This window comes from Amblyomma mixtum, chromosome 3 (assembly GCF_055824585.1).
Source record: "Amblyomma mixtum isolate Tamu chromosome 3, ASM5582458v1, whole genome shotgun sequence".
Lineage (NCBI taxonomy): Eukaryota > Metazoa > Arthropoda > Arachnida > Ixodida > Ixodidae > Amblyomma > Amblyomma mixtum.
Genome location: NC_143014.1, coordinates 75,959,215 through 75,976,053, shown reverse-complemented (window position 1 = coordinate 75,976,053; position 16,839 = coordinate 75,959,215). Strand labels below are relative to the sequence as shown.

Sequence of the window (16,839 nt, the reverse complement as noted above, 5' to 3'; positions counted from 1 at the left end):
GGTAGTGCCTCGAGGCCGCGTGGTTATGTTGGCCCCGTTATGGCTGCGCTATTACGCAGATCGACTGTGAAAGAGCGGTGGTTCCGTCGCGTTTTTACGTGCTGCTTCACGGCGGCGGGGATAACCGCGATTCGGCGGCGGCGGCGATGGAGCGGTCGGCGGCTCGACGCGACCGAGGACGACCGCGTGGTGAGCGGGGCGTCCGAGGTGATGGTGGTGGGGGGTAAAACTCTGGCGCCCGTGGGCCGCCCGATTGGCCAGTTGATCCTGCTATCGGTGCGCGCACGAGAATAAGGTCATTGCTCCTAGCCTAGCTTCCTCCTGGCTTCTCGCCGCCGCCGGCGAAATTGCCCTTGGATGGGCTCGACTGCGGAACGGCCCAGGAAAGGGTGCCAGGAAGAAACCGGAATGGCCGGAACCCGGTGCGGACCTGCTCGGCAAGCGCCGGCGACGTGATGCGGCGACGGTTCCGCTTCCTTCGGGGCGACGAGACGCGACGGCGTGGGTGCGCGCCGAGCATGTGTGCACCGCGAGAGCGAACCCCGTGGTGCACACGCCGCCCTACGTAATGGCGGACGACAGTCCTGGTGTGCTTAGTACAGCAAGCGTAACACTTCGGAGAAGGTTACGCATGCTGCGTACACAGGCGCTTAACTCTGTCGTGCAGGAAGTGTAAAGGCGTATGTGAAGTTATCGCAACCCGTTGCTCGACTTAGAGCTGTACGGCCACGCGCCAAGAAGGCGGGCCAGAGCCGACCTGATTTGAAGCGCTTTTTTCTTACAAACGGATCAGTTCATCGCGAGGAAAAGTAGGACTAAAAATCAGCTGCGAGTAGGGATAGGGAGTAGGGATAGGGAGTTCGAGCAGGGCCAGTGGGTGGGATATCTGTCGCTTAGGTATGACCTAGATGGAGTCAAAAATTTTATTTGAGTAAACCATTCTTGGTACAGGACGTTCCTTGGAGTATCAGAACCAGCTGATGATGTAGCCAGCACGAGGTCTTGTTGGCAAAATAAATAATTCACGACGAATGTTGTTCCACATAGCATGCAATACGTAATTTAAGCATGCGAATCCGCTTAGCGCTATAATCCTGATGCACGTTTAAAGTATAATTGTATTGATCATTCTTATTTCTTCATTTCACCTTCGTACAAAAGTTGTCTTAGTTGCAAGTTTCTTTTTCCTTGGTTCCTTTCGGGGCCAAGTGGCGGTAATCCTTTTCCACTTTTCGTTTATGCCCTTATAATTTCATGTTCGGAGATAGGACATGTTTCCGCTGTCTTTTTCTTGCGAAAATATAGCTGGAGTAGCGGTGTAAGCCTTTAGATTTTACCCCTTGTGAACGCTGAAGCGCTTATGATATTTATTTTACTTAAAATGGGCCACAAAATTAAAGGAGCCAGGTGATGGATACCGTACTGTTTGTAGTCGCCATTTCCTCTTTATCAGTAAACGGTACCTCCTTATCTCTTTTCGTGTCGACTGTCAGTTACTCCTGTTGGCCGTTCGTGCCTACTACTAGGCCGAACTGGTTTGGTTTTGCAGTGCTAACGTTCCAAAGCGACTCGGGCTACGAGGGACGCCGTAGTGGAGGGCTCCGGAAATTTCGACCACCTGGGGTTCTTTAACGTGCACTGACATCGCACAGCACACGGGCCCCTAGAATTTCACCTCCATCGAAATTCGGCCGCCGCGGCCGGGATCGAACTCGCGTCTTTCGGGTCAGCAGCCGAGCGTCGTAACCGCTCAGCCACCGCGGCGGGCCTAGGCCGAACTGAATAGGCTGCATATGATTTTGGCTCATGCTTAAGCGTTGCATCCAGAGCCAGCTTTATGCGGGAAACGGACACAATTTACCTTACTCAGCTGACAAGTTATATACAATGAAATATTTTTCTCCGAGTTTTATTTCTGCTGTTTTTTTTTTTCGTGTTGTACCGCAAAATGCTTTCAGCTTTTATGCTTGACTTGGATCCAACTCTTAGACCTTTCCTTGGAACCTGATGCATCGGCGGAAATCGTCACTCGTCATGTACAAGATATGGCCAAGGTGATCTTAAGGCTTAACATGGATGGTAAGTGTTGAATCACATAAATGCTTGCTACTGTTTTGCAAGAAACACTAAGAAAATAAACCGTCATGTTAATAGCAAATAATGCCCATATTGCATCGATTCTTCTTGGAGGATCTGCAATTCGAAACACTATAAGAGTAATGCGCGTTTGGGCCGGACTTGGCTGTTTCTGCACGTCTTTTTGCGCGCTATATATAGTGTCCCGTGATTCGCTGGACAGTCGCGGCTGCAGGTCGGCGGCCAATTACGATCAGAAACCGGCTTAACGTTCGAGGCCTTGCAGAAAACTTTCAGTATTACATGTCCTGCTTGGTATGTATACCGTAGATATCAGTCTTGCAGCAACTGTCAGCCGCGCGAAGTTCTTGCATGGTTCGTGGAGGCATGCAGCTACGAGGTTTGTATAACACTCACGCTCTTTGTTGCGTAATGCTGTTGCAGTATAGTACGCTTATTTTTTCTGAGGCAATTTGGGGAACTACGTCAGGGTGAGGATAGGCAATGTCGAATGCGTTTATATTAGTGCCTGTACAGCCTAGAAGGCTAGGAGGCTGTGAGGTCCAGTGGTTGACTTTGTTCCCGCGGAGTTTATTTCCGCTTTTTCAATACTTCGGATGCTCTTTCTACATTCACTGGCGCCTATTTTCTGCAGGGCACAAGTTTACAGAACCGGAAGAAATATCTCAGAGGCTAGAATCTGGAATATGGTAAGTACCTTCATACACTTAAGAATCACGTACAAAATGGCCTGTGTTCTCTGAAAAATATTTGTTCCTGCGCTTTCGAAGAACTTTTTAGGGGAAAAAATTGTTTGCGTAGCACAACTTTGTGTGAGACTACCGAAAACTAAAATGAGCGAAACTGGCGCCTAATGCTGCAGCATAGCGCCAGGAATTCTCTGGGTAATCTAGAAACACACACAAAAGGCACTGCAGTTGAACTGCGAAATAATGACTTGCATCTACCAGGTGTTTCAGGGAAGCCCGCTACTGATCTTTAAAAAATGGCTTTTGCGGCATAATAATGCCAGTGCTGACGTACACCGTGAAATCGGTGAATAGCTTTAACTAGTAATCTGGGTAAGTAAATTTTTGAAAGTGGACTTTTTGTACTATTAGAGTATGGTGACTGGTATTAATTAGAGATTTGTACCTGGATTTTAGTAAAGACCATATCAGCTTTCGGAATATCAAAAAACGCATTTTCTGTCGGTGCTGTAGCTCAGGAAACGATTTCCCTTTCTCGCGCAGTTAAAGAATCCAGCGCTCGCTGTAAGCGCTCAGCGATGACTTTCAAATCGCGTCACTCCATGGAGCAGGTGCCACGTGACCTTTCTGCCATGCCTCGGCTGGCGTAGCGAGAGCAGCGAGTAGTCTTCCTATACATGCTCCCGTAGGGAGCAGAGTTGCGCGACTGTTTTCCAACCTCGCCGCTCGTAATGGCCGAACCACATGGCAGCGTTTCTTTGGCGATCATATGATTTCGGTGACGTAAAATGTTCCATTTCGTGTCGGCTCATACCCAATGTATGAGCCGTAGAGGGCCTGTCGCTCTCATCTTGTGCGCAGTCTGTTATCCGACTGAGAGGGTATTGTATAGTCACCACCATGAGGAGGAGGGGTGACTTCAAACCGCCTTCTCCTGTGGCCCCTGCCACGCGAGAAGTGGCTTTCCCGCAGAGTTTGGGACGTAATGGCGGACCCTCGCGCAACTCTGCTCCCTGTGAGAGCGCGTACAGGAACACTAGCAGCGAGCAGCGGTGAGCGCCGCATCTCGGACGTGCCAGAAAAGGTAACGTGGCGCCTGCTCCACGGAATGACGCGATTTGATGGACGTCGCTGAGCGCTCACTGCGGGCTCGGGATTTTCGAATCGCGCGAGAAAGGGGCATAGTTTGTTGAGCTACAGCACCGTCGTAAATCGCTTGTCTTGGTATTCCAAAAGCTGGTGTCGCCTTTACTAACAGCCAACTACAAACCTCTAATTACAACCTTATTGCAACCAAACAGCCAACTCTAACAGTTAAAAAATTAACTATTAAAATAATTTGGGCGAGAAATGACCCAAATTAGTTGAGCTATAGCAGCGAGGGTAATCGCGTTTTCAAAATTCTAAAAAGTGATATGGCTATTACTAACGGCCGACTACAAACTTCTAATTGCAATCAAGTGCCTATCTGTACTATTAGAATTTAGTTAATCACTTTACTAATTAACATGATTCGCCTGTTTTCTGACGTCCGCCAACAGTAGTAGTGCTATGCCGCAAAAGGCCTCTCTTTACCTCAAAAACCCTATTTTTAAAAATAGTGGCTGGCTTCCCTGAAACACCCGGTGTGTATACCAGGTGTTTCACCTAAGGTACTGCAGTTTTAAAAATCGTCTTTTTGAGTTAGAAGAGTGCTTTTCTCGGCATAGCAATGTCACCGGTGTAGCGCATCAGACTACAGCGAAGTCGTGCTATCTAATAGGCTGATTAACTAATACTGAGTAGTTAACTTATAACTATTACTGTTAGTCTCCGTATATATTAAGAAGCGCGTAGCCCACCGTAAGTAATATCCATATCAGTCCTTAGAATTTAGAAAACGCATTTACCCTTCGCGCTGTCTGCGACCAGAATACTTGCTCTCTCGAGAAGCTTGCAGGCAAAGCAACCCCTCCAGTGCACATAACTCGTCGAAACAGCCAAAATTTGTTGGGCCACAGAGCGGAGCATGACTGCGTTTTCAAGATTATAAAAATTGACATGGATATTACTTACGGTAGGCTACACGCCTGTCAATAAATAAGGAGACTAACGGTAATAGTTAAAAGTTAACTAGTCAGTATTAGTTAACCAGACTACTAGTCAGCACGTCTTAGCTGTATTCTAATGCACTGCATTGCTGACAATGCTATGCCGAAAAAGAAAGCGCTCTTGTAACTCAAGAAAGCCTTTTAAGCATGAAATGCTTTTAGCCCCCGTTGTCGGCAGTGTGGTGACGTCACGCCGAGACCTAGAGCCATCATCCGGGCACTGAAATCCACTCATCCGGGCACTGAATTCCCGTCATCCGGGCACTGAATTCCCGTCATCCGGGCACTGAAATCCACTCATCCGGGCACTGAAATTCACTCATCCGGGCACTGAAATACACTCATCCGGGCATTGAAATCCACTCATCCGGGCACTGAATTCCAGTCATCCGGGTTCTGAAACGAGAACATCCGGGCACCGTACGAGACTTAACGAGATTTAACGAGACTCTCTAAGCCCTCCTACGCGACCGAAATGCAAGCACCGGTTGGTCTCCAAACGAGACAAAAAATAACTGCTGCCAGTGCCTTCTCAATATTTATCAAGATATCAGTGGAGCTGTGCGTTTGATAATGCACGGAATTATAATTTCCGATTTCTAATAAGGCGTGCAAAAAGCACATAAATGCCACGTTACACTTCGTTGTCATACGTGATCCGGGGGATAAGCGCTGCGTTCAAAGGGCAAGGCATCGCGCCGAACGGGTGGTGGCGTTCCTCCCTTCCTTTACGGTGCGGTTCGGGTGTCCACCGAGATGGCAGAGAATTACTGCGCCATTTCCTTTCCTCAAAACACCTTGCGTTCAAATGGCAAGGCATCGCGCTGAACGGGTGGTGGCGTTCCTCCCTTCCTGTACGGTGCGGTTCGGGTGTCCACCGAGATGACATTAGGCCCGTAAACATTTCATGCTTACTCTACTCTCGTTTATGGGAGAGGCAGAGATTTAAAAAAAAAAAAAAAATCATCTTAGGTGAAGCAGCCGGTATATAGGGTTAAGGTGCGTCACACTTACCGTTTGCTGGCGAGGGGGGTCTATAGACTGCACACACGAAGGATGTGCATTGTGCTATAGACCTTTACATCCTGGGCCTCCCCATGTTGCTCGCTGGGCTGCTTTCTGCACATGAGCGACCATATTTATGTAGCCGACAACCAATAATAAAAAAAATGAAAACTGTAGACCATTGCTTACGCTATAACACGGTGCACTGTGGGAATCTCGATGCTGCCACTGGCTCCAAAGTTTTTTGTGATAAATTCGGCTACTTCCAGTTAATTGAGACGTTGAGGCATCGTGTGGAAAATGCTGGCGTCGGTGCCGTATTTTGTACAGCAAAAACCAAAAACAAATACCCTCAGCAGTCGGAAGATGGAACTGCGCGCGAAAATATGCAGTTTCATTCATAAGCAGAGTGAGGATTCGGGAAGCTTTTCATGCGTAAGATCGTCTAGTGCCCGGCCGGCGCCTTCGCTTTCACCTTGATTAGCTGCAGTGATTAGCTGCAGTGATTAGCTGGGCCGCTGCGGGCGATCATTGACGAGCCCCCAGTCTCGGAAGAACCACCTGCAACACTGCGGGGTGGGATTCACTCATAGCGAAGTCGTTTCCACAGTTAGAGTTGAATTGATTTTTTTTAATCAACTGGATAACTATGGTACGCTGTATTGCGTACACCGAACAACTGAGGACAATTCAATTCGCTCGTGATGTCGATAGCAGCGCGAAAAGCACTGTGTTCTGCGAATGCGCTTTGTGCCACCTGATTAAAAAAAAAAGCAAACATGCGAATATCGTTTATTATTAAGCCTCGTTCGATTCGGAAAAATACGCCGAAATTTGTAACTTGCGCAGCATATGCATACAGCTAGTAGTCAGGAACGTGAGAAAGATAAACTGGACAATGGCTATCTGCAGAAATTTTTGTCGCCCTCCCTGAGTGTATGTGTAGAAGACTTTCGAAGTTCTTCATGCAGCACAAAGAATTATAGTAGTTATACCCAGCGCCTGAAATTGTTCAAAAATCATAACTTTCCCCTAACCCTAGCCTTAATTAAATTGTAGCTTGAAAATGATCGCTGTTTCCGATGCGTCGGCCCTTTTGACAGCATAAAATGCTTCTATTGTCACCAAATAGACCTTTCTCACGCAGTGTCAGCTGTTGTTAAAGCTGTCGTCTACCTAGCCGATCTCCTAATTTCTTCTCAAAGAGTGCTCGACACGCTAGGCTTAAGCTGTTTCAGTAAAAATCATTTCGTCTGCGTACAGGTTTGCAGCGCTCACAACAGAAAGTCTTTTTCCGTTCCGTTTTGGCATAGGTGCTCTTCTCACAGATAAAATGGACTATCCTATGGCCTTTTTGACGCTCGCTGCGTGCTTGTAGCAGGGCGACAAATGCGATTTTGCATTTCTCTCTGTTGGAGGGGAGTGCAGTACGCAACTGCGGGTTCCGTAATTTATGCGAGGCCACGTTATTAAAAAAGTGGGCCTTGATCAGTTACCGTTCTACCGATATATGCCCACTGGACTTTCGTGTCGGCACTTGTCCGTAGTTTTCATGACAGGTGGGCGTCGGATTATATGCGTTAACCACACTTCCCTGTAGTTTCGAAGCAATGCATGAATAGCATATTGTAAAGAAAAAAAATCAAGGAAGAGAAGAATAGGGAGCGACAAAGCACTGCGTATGCGTCGTTGTGACTCAAAACGTTGTGCGGTACACAATTCGTTCCTCTTGGAACCTACTATGTTGGCATGGCTACGAATAATCAGCTGCCTCATCCGCGTAAAGCTGGTCGTGCGTGTTGACCAGCCAGCGAGACGTTATGCCACCGAGACATCAAGTAGTGTTGAGAACTTTTTAAGGCCTGCTACTGTGATTTCCGAGAGCGCGTTTCAACCGCCATAAAGTGCTCTCCTTGAAGTATGTGTACGGGTGGTCGCAGATACGTCCTGTGCGCGTCAAATGCAGTAGATTTGGAGATGGGTAACTGGTGGCGGCTGCCGTTGATGGCCAACTCGGCTCCGCAATGGTATGAAAAGTTTGCAGCCCCGACATTGCGAGGCTCACACATCTCTGGGTGAAATTTTCTGTGACGCCTGTGCTGCCGCGTGACTGACCAGTCACGGGAGTATATAGTGCTGACGCTTCCTTCCACGTCTCTGTGCGCGCGTGCAGCAGCAAAACCGACGTGGTGGACAGCAACACAGTGGTGAGGGCGAGGGGTCTACCATGGCAGTCATCGGACCAGGACATCGCCAAGTTCTTCAGTGGTCTCAACATTGTCAAGTGAGCTGTGCCGCGTTTCACACTCTTTCTGCCTGTTCGCGCTGTATTGGACCAGCCACCGAGTGCGCTGGCACTTGCACAATTCCTCACACTCCGTTCATAGTGAGACCATATTGGACCACATATGCGAAATTTTGCAAGCTGGCTTCCCCGCACGCCTTTGTCGCCACAACTAAGACGTCCCTGGCGCAGTTAGAAGCGCTGTGGGTGGTGGGCTCCGGCTTCCACGAGCGAGAATCAAGGCACCGCTACTCACATTCACACGCTGGTTTTGCTTGAAGCTTAAAGGGGCTTATTTTTCTCGAGACCATCGAGACGTGTTGGGAAGCCCGCTTGCCGAAGTTCGAACGACGGTGTTTTCGTTTCCAGTCATGGAAAGGTGAAACTGATACTGAAGTAAACTGCTTGCAGATGTTTGTGACTCCTCCTCATCATCTCAATGCAAGACCTGCCATTAACCCCGTCCAACCCCGGCCCGCCACCTTATCCCCGCAAATTTCCCTATCTAATCGGCCCACCTGACGCGCTGCCGCTTGTCCGTTATGGCCTCCTTGTGGTTATTCTTCATTGCCTCGGAGAAGTCTCAGGTGAAAGATAACTAGGCATTGTAACTAGGCCAGCTACTTCGGTCATACACAATTTATTTCTTTTTTGATATCTAACTTCATCACGTTATATTGTCATGGTCAGCTTCAACTTCAACTAACTCTATTCGTACCACTTCAACTAACTCTAGTGCTTATGAATTCTTTTATTTTCTTGAGCGGTTAGAACAGTACCCCAAGAAGCAGCTAAAGTCGAAAAATTATATCCATATGTCTTGGCCGAAGTACCGAACTGAGCTAGGAAATTTACTGATATAGGTTAACCAGGATTTTACTATAGCAGTTTTATGCATGTGCCCAAGGACTGACTTGAACGATCATAAGCACAGTTTAAAATCATATGGCTATACTTTCATCTAGGTAAGAAGATTTTGATTATAAAGAATTTCGTGTATTTCAGCTACTTTTTAATCCACACAAGTTTTAATTTCATCATTTCGTCTGTCACTGCGCTTATCTATTTCAGGCAGGGTGGTATTGCAGATGTTACGCAGTTATCTGCAACCTCACCCCCTAATGGCGTTTGGTAAACCGCAAGTTTTCATTTGTAACACGTAATGAGAAAATGTTACTATCTCAGCGCGGCTTATTTCGACGACAACAAAATTCACGGCCAGGTCATTTTCTTCTGCCATTGGTGTGCTCATGAATCTGCGTGTAGTCGTTCAGGTACCATAGCATGATTTCAGGAAACATTGCGGTTCTAAGCAGTGCTTGTTCACGACGTTCGCAATATAGCCTCGATGTGCACTTGGCGCCATCATAATTCACGTACCTAGGAATCTTTCATCTACATGCTACGTCCACTGCGTGTGGCTTAGTGGCGGCTCATGGGTAATTATGCGAGAGCCCATCTTTCATGGTAAATGCGCGAGAACTCTTCGATTACTTCAATAATGGCTGCGTTTGGGCGAGTTGGTTAGACATGTTAAACCTGGAAAGCGCAATAAAAACAACGGACAACAGAAAGAGACAGACACACGAAGCGCTCGTGTGTCTGTCTCTTTCTGTTGTCCGTTGTTTTTATTGCGCTTTCCAGGTTTAACAATTCGATTACTTTTTGCTCACGAATTCGTAGCTTATCGAGGCGACCTTAGCTCGTTCTGCGTAACATTTGAAAGGCACTAGTTGAGTCATGGGGGTTTGAAAAAAGATCCTGTACGGCTACGGTGAGGGAAGCACTGTTCATCGCTAGTTCTTGCAGTTTTAGTTTGTTTTTACAGCTGAATTTCTGCAGAAGATCTGATTATTTCAAGCAACCTGTTGTACCCAGGGGTAAGAAGTATTAAAGCAAATGCTGGTCCGGTACCAGCACGAATTGCTGCTCATTGCTATTATTGAAGAGACCACTAAACTCTGACCACGGGAAATAACGGCATCGTCTGTGCTATGCTAAGCGCCCGCTGTGTTTCGCGTTCGGTCTTTCATTGCAGACAGTTACGCTTTAATTGGCACGAATGTGGGTCCGGTCCACCTTAAAACTCGCAAACAGCTCTTGGTTTTCTATTCTGAGGAATGGGACAGGTCAAGAATTCTTAGACATTAACTTTAATTGTGAGGCTGTCTTGAGTATTGCAAGGTAGTGGCATGGAAATATTGAAGCTAATGGTCTATTCTTCCGATGCGTAGCAAAATCTTTCTTTTAAAATTTGTCCATCGCTCGCATCGAGTAGTTGAGACTGCCATAGAAAACCAACGGCGAACGTTTTTGGCGGAAGCAAAAACGTTAATAACAAAAAAAAAATGCAAGCCTGCCGAAGGGAGAGCTGCGGATATATTGAATGTTATAGTGAAATCGTATGATATGTGAAAAAACTGCGCTCATAAACAACTTCCTGTTGAAACAATGAGCTTGTCCAGAATTGCGGGGTATGGGTGCAGTTCCCTCATTGGCAACCGGAGAAGAAACTTGTTGCTTTGAAATAAAATAAAATTACTTCTAGTGACAGATGCGCAAGCACAATTGTATTCAGACCTTCAAATGTTCATGTAAATTGTCAAAAGGCTAACGTTTCTTTAAATGTTTTTTGACGTTTCATCTCTGTAACTATGCAAAACAGATGCGAAGATTTTATGAACAACATTCAGTGGAGCCTTTAAAACGGATGATGCTGACACCCTTGGTTACACTGTGGATAAAGGTGTTACTTTTCTTATGTGAATTTTGGAGAAAAAGCCTTATTCATAAAATGACGGCACCACATAGAATGAAATTTACTCGTTTATTTTGTTTCCCTTGGACGTTTTTAATGTGTATTTTTTGTAGTATTTGCTTTATTGCGCAGCTGCAGTTCATTAAGACTGAAATCATAGTGTACCGAAATTTCGCTATTTTCGTTTGTTTCTTGCATGCAAAAATTAAAACTGGGCATCCAGCAGTTACCAATTTAAACTTGTTTTGAAGTCGAGTTTCATCCACATATCCCTCTTTCTCTCTTCTCTGAATTGGTTTTGTGGCTTAAGCACAAAACCATTTCTTCCTTCCAGTGTATTAAGATAGGAACCTCCTTTCTGAAGCCTCTAAATCAACCACAAAATGTCGTATCTTTGTTTAATGCTGGAGGGAACTTTCTCTTGAAATCTCTGCTCATCGTTGGCAAGATGCATGAGCACCTTTCTCCATGCGTTGCAGATCTTTTTTTAATTCCCAGAGTCTTGATCCGTGCCTGCCTGCCACAACTTTTGGAGTAGATCAACGTCTGCCCTCACTTAGCCGCCGTCTTTTCTACTAAATCCAATAGCGTCTTATTCTCTGCTACTTCCTCAGCTAGGCCCCTGTGCCGTAGTATCGTGCGGCACTCACTACTGAACCAAAAAAAAATTAATCATTTGCCTGACGAAAGAGCATTCGAAATGTTTTAAATGTTGATATCTTATCGCCAGAACACGACATTTTGTAACACCAATTATAGTTACAAATATTTAAAGATCTGATAGTTGGAGAGGAAAATTATATTGAAGAAGGATGGATAACTGGGCGAGTTTGTACTGATACATCGTGGGAGGGAACAGCGCGAAACAAAACGACGGACAAAGGAAGAGGACACGAAGACGAGCGCTGTCTTCGTGTCCTCTTCCTTTGTCCGTCGTTTTGTTTCGCGCTGTTCCCTCCCACGAGGAAAATTATAGCCTGAAGAGTCATCTGCACTGAGTGCAAAGGGCGCAGCCGGCAAGCTGCTCAACTTTTTTCAGACAAACTTGCTCCTCGAGGTGAAGAGACAAAACTGAAATTGCGTCAAGCCAGTTGAAGTCATGCACTGAACTACCAGAGTCCTTCATTATACCTTTTTGGAAACTACTGAATGACTCTGAAATTACCTCGTTGTCCGTTTTGGTGAGCCTAGGTACGCTTGAGTTATGTTTTTGGTTACTCAGTTACTAGTGGTAGGTTGAGCCATGTGAGGGCATGTTGATTGCCGGGTATGAGTTGGGTGAGCGAGGGGACGAAAACATTATTTCGCACCATGCCCAGCGCTCAAATTTCCCAGCAAGGGCGTCTGCAGTTCGCGGGCGTCTGGTGTATCGGATCACCATGGACCCGAAGCACACGAAGGGTGGAGCCGCCCATCCAACCTCATACATTTTTTTTGTTTATGTTGTTACGTTTCCCCACTCTTGTTCCTCCCTTCTCTTTCGCTTTCTTCGTCCCCTAACAACGCGCAGTTCCACTCTGAGTGAGGCAGTTAGTTACCGGGACTCTCCTCTCATCAGTTGCTCTTTGATTTCCCTTAAAGGGACTATGAAACAAATTAATTGAGATTATGTAAAGATAAGCAGTCCATCACTCGTCACTCCAGCGCAAGAATTTTTGAGCTAGCATCAATAACAACGAAGTTATAGGCGATTAAAAATCACCCTCCTCATCTCCCCCCTCAACTCGTACGCGCGGGGCACCAAGAAAAAATAAAGAAAACAGCTCCGGGACTGGGCTCCGCCCATGAAAACGTCATTCGCTGACGTTCGGTTTACAACTTCCGGTTGTCGCACTCCCGAGGAGCAGCGTGCGTCGGCAGCGTCTCTCCGGTCTCGGCGCTTTCTTGGATTGCGGCGCGCGTCGGGTTTCTTTGCTAGTTGGCAGAATGGACCCGGACCTGTTCCCGGCTCACACAATGTTTTATTTTTTTTGTGCGCTGGTTCGGCCGTCACACCGATGCTGCCAAGTCTTGGCGTGAAACACCGTGCATATACTGAGCCTAGCTGTCGAATGATGTTGGACACCCGGCTGCGGGATCGCAAAATCGCGCTCCCGACTTAGAACACATAGAACATACGGTATTACGATCGTAAAACGGACGGGAGAGTGAAAGAAGGTCGGGACCGAGTCTGCATGTCGAAGCAGCAGCCGAATGTGAACCGCAGCAGTACGTAGCCGTCAGGCCAAGGCCCTCCGCGACAGCTAACGCTTCGAATTCGTTCTGTGCCCGAAGTAAATGCGGCACCTTTTTTTAAGTTCTCGTAGATAAAATTGCCTTCCATCGCAGATCATATCGTGTAAACGTTCATACCGATCGCTGTAAGCTGGAAACTCACCTTCCCGGCGGGAAGAAACAGTGTCGGCAGCGACTTCGGTCGAAGCTTCAGGTGCTTGACATTCATGCCTGACTGTCGAACGAGCGCTGGGTTATAGTAGTAAGCGTCAGGTGCGAAGTGTCGACCGCAAACGCGGAGTCTTCGGCGGGCGTGCGACGTTGGCAGTCCGATGCGCTCCATCCAGGCTGCTCGCTCACGCACGTCTCTAGGAATAACATGCCTTAGTTCAACACCTCGCCAGTCATTGGGTTTGCAGCCGACGACACAGCAAGGCGCATTCATCTTGGGCGGTCGAAAAAGGCACTGCGAGTGGCTCCCGAACTCGCGACAGAAAGAGGCGGCAGAGGTAAATTAAAACCATATGCGCGAAGGCAATGCCCTCGCTCGCGCTTGCCCGAGGGGGTCGCGCGGCAGCTCGAGCAGACGATTTTCACCGCTACCGGAAGTGTGCCCGTGACGTCGAAGCTGCCGCGGCTCTAGCGAATGACAGCGTGTGGTGGCCTGCCGACGTCATGGGACTAGTGACGTCTGTTTTTCCGATTTTGGTTTAAGCGGCCCGCGAATTTTAAAAAAACACGATTTTTAAAAATTCATAATAAATTGCCAGCTCAGTTCAGAAGACTCATACTTGGTGTCAATGCTTCTGAGCATCACTTCTAACATTTACAAGTGGCTTTTAATTCTTTTCATGGTCCCTTTAATTTGGAGCGTCGCTTGGTCGTGTTTGCGGGTGTTGCCCTGACGTACACGGGCTGGAGCTGCCGCTCATAAACGGACAAAATAATGAATCGAGAAAAGAGCATTTGTGAAACGCGGTCCCAGAGCCTCACCATGAGGGAAAGGATATGCGTGCTAACGTCGTACAGTCGGCACTAAAAGCTTACGGGATGCGTGTGCTCTGGAAGGAATTTGTTGTAGTGCTGCTTAGCGACCCATTCCCATGCCATTTTAGGGACACTGTTGCTAGCGAATGGACCATGCGCGTTCCCTCATGTTCGCAGGCATTTCAGATGATTTGTTCGCGGCACTACGCCGAAATTTTTCGCACGCCTAAATCTCGTAGACTTTTTCTGCCGACTCTACGTAGCGTGCAGCCGTGTAAAGGTTAGTGCAGTTTTATGTCGAGTAAGTTGGCATGCTGTTAAAAAACATCGCGCTAAGCTAACACCGCGTCGTTTATCGGCTGCTTAGCGATACGGTGCTGACGGGCCGCTATAGAAGAGACAGGAAAAGATTTTTTCTTTTTGTCAAAGTCGGGCCCGACCTCCCAGGAAATGATCTGTTGTATTGGGATGTTCAAACGAGTTTCATTACTTCATTTCAGAGCGCGCAGTGTCAAAAGACGAACCATTCACATTCTCCGCCCGTGTTTACACCATCTGCATTGGAACGTTGTGCTCCCGAGGTCGTATTTTACGAACACATGAGTTCACTGAGCGAGCACGCAGATGATCGCACCCTGGACAGCCGGAATGAGAGAACTGTCGCAGAGAGAGAGGTATAGACAACGATTATTGTTGGAGAAAGGTTACCTTTACAACAGGGGTGGATTCATAGGTCACTCTTTGTGGGGCCGGTTCCATCTGAGCCACTCATTTCTTCGATTTCTTTTTTTTTTGAGGGGGGGGGGGGGGGGGGCGAATGTGGTTTGGCGTGGATTTACTACGCAAAATTTTTCGTTTCGGAGGAGGCGACCACTTCCATACCCCACCATCACCCCCATAAAATTCTGAATCCACCCCTGCTTGACAGTAAGAATCACTTGCTACTCCATGTGGCTGAAAAGTGAAGTTCGACGCTCTCTCTCTCACAAACACACACACCCACGCGCGCGCGAGCGCGGTGAGATAAATACCAATGCCTCTTGAGCTAGAGAAACGTCAAGCGGTGCTCGCCCACGTGTGCTTAGAAGACGTGTCCAAGGAAGGGCTCGTTGCACGCTTGCAAGATCTATTCCGCAACTCTGAGCGAAGGAGACATTGTGCAGTTCGGTTTTCTGGTGTCATGCCCTTTCCGTTCCGCTTTCCGGCATGTCTCCCAATTTCTGCGAAGCACGGCAAGGGCGCCGTGTCTTTCTGTTTTGATGAGTGTGTGTCGCATTACGCGCCATTATTCTGTCCCGTGGCGGCTCCACTCAAGACCACCGATGGAGTAGTTCTCGCGCGCATTGGTCCGTTATCAGCGTGCATGATACCGGGCCCGCGAGGGTTGCGGCCGCAGCACTGCGGCCAGGGATGGAGTAGCTGCTGATATTGACGCGCACTGCGGAGCTCCCCGTGTATGCAGTTTTTTTTTCGGTCTCTGCGTGTCCGTCAAAGAGTGGGGTCCTTGGTCTTAGTGGAGCGTCTTCTGTCAGCGCTTTCTATCGTGCCGGCGCTAGGTGAGAAAGGGGAAGCGTAGATTATATGTATTAAATAAAATAGGAGACATAGCGAGAGGCGCGTGCTTATCGCAGCATCCTCCTCCTCCTCCCGTACAACTATTTTCTTTTTTATTCGTCGCTATCGGGACTTGGAAGGCGTCCGCGCGCGATAGTGCTCTCCCCGCGGCCCACGCGCGCGGCTCGACGCGTCAATTGCCGCCGCCCGCTCCGAGGGGCGGACCAGCAGCCGGATAAGCGTGCTCGCCGAGGTCGCTGCGACGTGGCTCCCACCAGGCCGGCTTTGGGCCCTCGACCCAAAGGTTGGCACCCTGTTCGGACCACCTGGCGCCTGGGATGCCATTCAGCCAAAGGTTGGGCCGCATCTATTCCCGCGTCGCTGCACTCGGGAACCCACCCGGTCCTCCGCGCGATGCCGAGTGTAGAACACTCTCCTCCGTGTACCGCTTTCCGTGCATGTCGCTGAAAAATGCAGCGTCGACGCTTGGCTCCTCGGCAGGAGGTATTCGATGGCGTATGAATAGTGAGGAGGACTGAGAACTCCCGGTTAGTGCATCGGTCACGCAAGTCTGTCGGGACATGCGGCGTATCGCGGACATTGAAAACCGGAGGCTCCGCATACGCAGTCTCTCAAATTGCACGTGTTTCCGCGGTCTGAGTCGTGCGAGCGGCAGCCTCGCGAGAGCCGGGGCGGCCGCGTGGTCCCCCGGTGGTTGCGTGGAGACGAGGCTGCACCGAGGGTCCTCCCCACCGCGCAGATAGGGACTCCGCGTGTCTGTGTACTGCAGAATTGCGTCTCGTCCTGGCGAGACATCGGCGGGCAGTCAAGGCCGGACACGGGGAGAGTTCAAGTGTGCGGCGCACTGAAGGGCAACAGCTGGAACGATCCGCAAGCCTTTATCCGGCTGCTCGTGGCATTTGCAGATACGATTCGGAAAATTATTTGCGCACTAAGTGGCTCATGCGAGGTTTGTACCTCGGGGTTTAAGTCCATGTCTTAGGCCCACTGCGAGAGAGTGGAAGGCACGGTTAAATTCGCGTGTCTGATTTGCGTGTCTAATCGAGTGATCGCCAAGCTCAGCAACTACTCATTTTATGAAGAACTTACAAAATGCTCGTAAGTTTAGCCCGGCGTGTTAGGTGTCAGAGGTGCTTCGTA

At 48.4% G+C, this 16,839-nt stretch overlaps 1 protein-coding gene across 5 annotated transcripts in view; it reads left to right on the top strand.

Annotated features, from left to right (window-relative positions):
- The window catches only part of fus (epithelial splicing regulatory protein fusilli), a 111,920-nt gene that overhangs the window by 63,368 nt on the left and 31,713 nt on the right, over window positions 1–16,839 (top strand). For all 5 annotated transcript variants that reach the window (XM_089579724.1, XM_089579723.1, XM_089579726.1 and 2 more), the window contains exons 4-6: window positions 1,990–2,079; window positions 2,732–2,786; window positions 8,055–8,165. In XM_089579724.1, coding sequence (XP_089435850.1) covers window positions 1,990–2,079; window positions 2,732–2,786; window positions 8,055–8,165 — 256 coding nt within the window. The remainder of the gene's footprint in view (window positions 1–1,989; window positions 2,080–2,731; window positions 2,787–8,054; window positions 8,166–16,839) is intronic.